The sequence below is a fragment of the Antrostomus carolinensis genome, unplaced genomic scaffold, assembly GCF_000700745.2.
Source record: "Antrostomus carolinensis isolate BGI_N321 unplaced genomic scaffold, ASM70074v2 scaffold3319, whole genome shotgun sequence".
Classification (NCBI taxonomy): domain Eukaryota; kingdom Metazoa; phylum Chordata; class Aves; order Caprimulgiformes; family Caprimulgidae; genus Antrostomus; species Antrostomus carolinensis.
In genome coordinates this window covers 2,582-8,277 of record NW_010340456.1, presented here as the reverse complement: position 1 = coordinate 8,277, position 5,696 = coordinate 2,582, and the positions used below count along the sequence as shown (strand labels likewise).

At 41.4% G+C, this 5,696-nt stretch overlaps 1 protein-coding gene across 1 annotated transcript in view; it reads left to right on the top strand.

The window, feature by feature from the left end:
* The window catches only part of SWAP70 (switching B cell complex subunit SWAP70), a gene marked incomplete at its 5' end in the record, with an annotated part of 15,433 nt that extends 10,387 nt beyond the window's left edge, over positions 1 to 5,046 (top strand). Inside the window, 4 exons of the mRNA XM_010176143.1 lie at positions 777 to 943; positions 1,835 to 2,033; positions 3,589 to 3,685; positions 4,434 to 5,046. Coding sequence (XP_010174445.1) covers positions 777 to 943; positions 1,835 to 2,033; positions 3,589 to 3,685; positions 4,434 to 4,543 — 573 coding nt within the window. The remainder of the gene's footprint in view (positions 1 to 776; positions 944 to 1,834; positions 2,034 to 3,588; positions 3,686 to 4,433) is intronic.
* Between the last annotated feature and the right edge of the window lie 650 nt (positions 5,047 to 5,696).

Sequence of the window (5,696 nt, the reverse complement as noted above, 5' to 3'; positions counted from 1 at the left end):
ACGTCAGGAGCTGTGCTTACCTCTGTGAAGTACATGTTACATATTGCTAAATGCTGAGGTTTCGGTGCTTTATCCCGGCTCGGTTCAAAGCCAGCGACTGCTGTTGTCCCCAGCACAGGGATGGGCTGAGGGGGAAGATGGATCTGGTGCTGCAGTGCCCCTGGTTCCCTGCTTTGGTTGGTGAAAGTTGGGGAATGAGGATCAGAGACTGGGTGACTGTGGATATACAGCATCCCCTCACCTTTGTTTTTTGTTATAGTTGCTGTTTTCTTAGCGAAGCCAACCTCCTTAGCCGATTTCCAGGCCTTTATCCTTCTTGGGCTGTTGTGGTGCCTTCATCCAGACACAACTGTGTGAAATACACTGCTGCCAGGGGAGGAGTTGCCTGAGGAAAGGAGTGAAAAACAGTGTCATTAAACCAGCCCGACCTTTGTGTTTGGGCATTCTGCAAGTTTTCTCTTCAGTCAGTTTAGAGTGTATCTGTAAACTAAGTGACAAGATCAAGCTGATTGATTGAAATTAGGTTTAAACCCCCGTTAAAATCCTGTCCTGCATGAAGTAGGGCAATGTAAGTAACCTATTATTATTGTTTATTTTTTTAAATGCTCTTAGTTACACATTTACAAATCTAGACTCAGTTTTATCAGTTGCTCAGCAAGCAGCAGGAAAAGGTTTGTTTCTGAAAACATTATCTGAGGGAAACCTGGCTATTCCTTTAAAAATTGGAAACTGGAGATGAATGGTAGCTTATATGTGTCCTCAATTTATCCTGCTAGGTAAGACAGAAAATGGAAGAGCAGGTTGCTCAGAAATCATCTGAACTGGAACAGTATTTACAGAGAGTACGTGAACTGGAAGAAATGTATAAGCAGCTACAGGAAGCTTTGGAGGATGAGAAACAGGCACGTCAAGATGAAGAGACTGTAAGGAAACTTCAAGCCAGGTATGGCTTTTACCTAGTGGAGATTTATTTCAATTCCCCACTCCCCCCACCATCATAAATAACTGTGCCCTACTGTGAAAGACTGTTTGCATCTTGGACACACTGCTGGAACTAGCTGGAAGTCCAAACACAGGATAGATTTTTTTTCTTTTTTCCTTAAGCTATGAAGGCTAAAGATGGTATTGATATTTTAATAGACATTTTAATTGATATTTGATCAATATTAAAGCTGGTATATGATATGTTGATGTGTTTGATTAGCCCTTAGCAGTGGGAGTGCTCAGCAGTTTCCAAAAAGCAGGCACACTTATTTTTATCAGGTGTTTTGCATGTCAGCACTTGAGAAATCAAGCTCCCTCTGTACAGACTGTTCAGTTGTGTGCTCTGTAAAGCAGTAACTCTAAATGTGACTTTCTGCAGCATTTTCTCAGAGGTTTAAATTGTAATTGCTAAAGGGTTAAGTCTCCTCTTATTCATATGGGCTTTGTTTAGTGTGGTTCATTTCTTCATGTATTCACTCCTCCTAAGATAACTAAGCTAACTTATGCATGCTTGTTTCTTCTGTGGTTTTCAGTGTTGTGTATTTACATTATTGACTAAATTTTCTGAATAGCCCTTTATAGCAGTTAGACTGGTTGCAGTGCTGGCATGCTTATCAGCTTTGCACTGAAGACAAGCCAACAAGCAATGACTTTTTCCCTGTTTCCCAGGCTTTTTCAGTTTTGGTTTTTGTTTTATTTTGGGTTTTTTTTTAAAGGAAAGAAAAGATAATTAGCTTGCCCTCCTTACTTGTATGCTACATAATTGATACAGTTTACTTACAAAGTAAAGTAAACTGTATTGATTTACTTTTATTCACAAGTCCAGTTAACATTGCAATCCTCATTGCAGATTACTGGAAGAGGAGTCAGCAAAGAGAGCTGAACTGGAAAAATGGCACTTGCAGCAGCAACAGACCATTCAGATGACAGAAGCAGAGAAGCAAGAGCTAGAAAACCAGAGAATGATAAAGGAACAGGCTCTTCAAGTTGCTATGCAGCAACTGGAACAGCTTGAACTGGAAAGGAAGGAGGCCCTTGAGCAATATGAGGTGAGCTGTTCTGTTTGTCAGCCTCATACTTAGCCAGGTGCTCAGTAGTTTAACTGAATTTGAGGTTCATCAATATCATGCTGCTTTAAGGATTAGTATGGCACAAAAATACCAATAGCTATATTATAGGACAGTTATGTATGGCTTTGGTTTGTTTTGGGTGTTTTTTTGCCTAGACCAGCAGACACATTTGAAGAGGAGGACACGTTTCAGACACACCACCTCCTTTAGTCTTTCGTCCCAGTCACACACAAGCTGGCTAAGTCATATCCTGAAATACTCTGTATCCATCTGTCTTCTATCGTACACTAACTACTCTTATGTAGTCCCACTGCTGTCGTAACTAAATGCCTGATGCTTTTGAATTAGTTATTCTTGCAATGTTTTGATAATGTCATGGGGTAATATGAAAAATCAATGTGCTACTGTAGGTCCTTGCTCCTCAAAAAGGTATTTATTTAAGCACAGAAGTGATTGATAGCAGGAATGAGCCCAGATTCTCAGTGTGTAGCGGTGCCTCACGTCCCAAATACCAGGCCTGTTCTCTGCTCTGCTGAGTGGTTTTGGTGAAGGCCAGTGGCTGTATTCATGGAAGAAATGAGGGAAGCAAGTAGAGTCTGAAGTGCTTTCTAGGGCTAGGGAGGTGTTGATCCTGTGTGTATTTATGTCAGGAAACAAAACATGACTGGATTTCTGTGTAACTAGGGAGTGTGTTTGTGCTGTCTCTGTGTGCTGGAGGTTAGCCCTGTGAAGGACAGGCTAGTGAGCTGTCTCGACTGGCACAGAATACAAACACTGCAGTCACTGCAAGCAAGGGCCCAGGTGGGGCACTTCTGGCCACTTTACAACTTACCACGTTGGTGTTACATCCAGCACCACCATATTACTTTCAGCTCATACCTGACTTTTTTTTTTTAGCTGACATCTCGGGCCTTCTGTATATGAAACATCATTTACTACTACAGAGAAACTGCTGAATACCACAGACATAAAAAAACCTAAAACCAAACAAAAAAACAAGCAAACAAAAAAAATCCACAAAAGAAATGATGGACTAGGTCACTGCAATAGTTGACTCATTACTTCAGAAATAATTAAACGTTCTGGCCTTCCATTTGGAATTGCCCAACAAACTGGTTTGGACTGAAGAACTCCTCTCTCTTGCTGGGCTGTGACAGCAGGCGTCCTTTTCCTAGCTTACATGTTATGATTTCTGATAGAGGTGCCCCCTAGCTCGCCTCAGTTTGGAACAGAAAATACATCTTTCTGTTTTGAAACTGCAGTTTAAGCTTTCAGTCTTTATGAAGACCAGCCCTACTTATGCAGCTAGAGAATCTTGTAAAACCCAGTTATTTTGGGATTCTATGTTGACAGCTTACTTTTATAGAGCTAGTGACTGACTGGTGGTTAGAAATGAAGTTTTCCCGTCTACACTAAATGGAGCGGTGGCTGAATTAGCGTGGTTCTGTCTTCAGATTTAAAAGGATGTGTTTGCTTTTTGTATAGACAGAGGAAAGTTGTTCTTGCTTTTCAAGTGGGCTATGTCTTATTTCAGGAAGTTAAGAAGAAGTTGGAAACAGCAGCTAATAACACCAAGAGTTGGAAAGATAAAGTAGCTCATCATGAGGGATTAATTCGACTAATAGAGCCAGGTAAGTTATCAACAGAAAAGTTACAAAAAAATCTGTATTCATTCTGCCTCTGCCTTACTGAAGTCTGCCTTTTCCTGTAGCTTATTGGTTTGACAGCAGCCTATAAATATCACATTTGTGAGAACTGCTGCTGGTAATGTTCAAGTCTACCTCTGCTGGCCCTACTGTAACAAGGAAATTTTTTTAATTCTTATTATTTGTTTATTTATTTATTTCAAACAAAGCAAGGATCAACCTGAACATTGCATGGTTTGAGTGATTAATGACATTAGCATAAATGCTAATTGCCAAAAAACATGAACTAAAGATAGCTAAAATATTTAATTGTTTGGGAAAAGTTCAATTTCTTACCTTAATTAACAGCATGCCAGGTCAGGGGGAAGTGGCTTTGTAATGCAGTGCTGGAGAGATCACTTTCCTTCAAGGACATCTCTAGAGGCAAGAAGAAGAGGGGTTCACTAAGATAGATACCACTGTTTGGGGTGAGGGGGAAGTTAGGAGGTAAGGATGCAAAAGGTTGTAGCAGTTGACAACTTCTCACAGTAAGCATCTTCACTGATGGTGTCCCAGGCATTCCCCCCCCTTGGTTAGGCAGGTCCTCAGGTCACCTTTGAGAGGGTTTCCAGCCACAGAAGAGACAGTGCTCCCCAAATCATCCCGTGGCGACACTGGGCCTGTCCCCTCGATGGCAGGTGAGCAATGTCCCTGTCAGAAACACCTGTTTCAGGTACTGCATTCTGTCTTCCAGGTTCCAAGAATCCTCACTTAATCACAAACTGGGGCCCGGCCGCCTTCACTGAAGCTGAACTCGAGCAAAGACAAAAGAGCTGGAAAGGGAAAAAAGCCACTTCTGAGTAACGACAGTAGCTGAGGTACCACTCGTGACTAGAAGCCCACCTTCCCTCGTTCTGCTTTGCACAGAGCAGCTTCTTGCTTATAAAGTCATAGTTTGCTCAGCAGGTTGGGCCTTTCTTCAGAGGAAATCCTGTTAGCACATAGGGGTGTCTGCTCAGAGCTCAGTAATTACAGTATACGGTGTCTGACAGTACTTGCCGTTTTCCCTCACGTTTCCAGAAATTCTGTTCTTTTATACAAAACTTTTCAACTGAAGATTTTTATTTAACTGTAGCTTGTGACAGTCTCGTTTCTGTACTAGCCTGTAACAATCTGACAGCATCTAACCGACCAAGCAGTGTCACTTTCATTCCACAAAGGGAGAGAAGCAATTGTTTCAGTGGTTCAGTTAATGTGATTTAATCCCGGGATAAATCAGTCCTGGAGGTTCTGTCCAGCTCTGAGACAGAGCATTACCTGTCCTTCCATTGAGTCTCCTTTTATTTTTGCTCTGTCTGTTGCTCTTCGCACAGTGCTCAGTGCTCAAATAGATTCTTCCTTAGCGAGGGCAGACTGGCATCACTGGGTACCTGCTGGATGGTTGGATTTTGTGTCCTGTTTTCCTCTGCTTTCAGGAATCCAACCAAACAAACTGGAAACAGCCACGTACAAAATGCTGCTGTAGAACATTTGAAAAAAGTAGTCATGCAAGATTGTTCTTGTACTTTCTCATACTTCAGAAGTGCTAAAAAAACCCCTCTGAGAGGTCACTTCATTGTTTAAAAGATACTCAGTTTTGACTTACAGATTTCTGGAGCAGGTGAGTGGAAGATGATAGCACATACAGGCCCAATATCTTCTGCATCAAGGCTGTGTTTGTGCAAGAAATCTGGTTAGAACATACCACTGTTTTAGATGCAGCACTTCTGTCTTAGTCTTAATTGGAGGCCAGATTTAAAAAAAAAAATCCAAGAAGAAAACTAAATTTGACATTTTTATTTTAGATAAAAATGATAAATGTGTAGCGATAGTGCTTTAGAGAAAATTAATTCCCGTCAATAAAATAATTTCAAGGTTTCTAGTGACAAGGCTTCCCAAAGAGCCTCCTGCTCTGCCTCAAAATTCTCTCCAGGGACAAAGCCAGAACAAGTCCATGACTTTGCTTTGTCCATCTCCC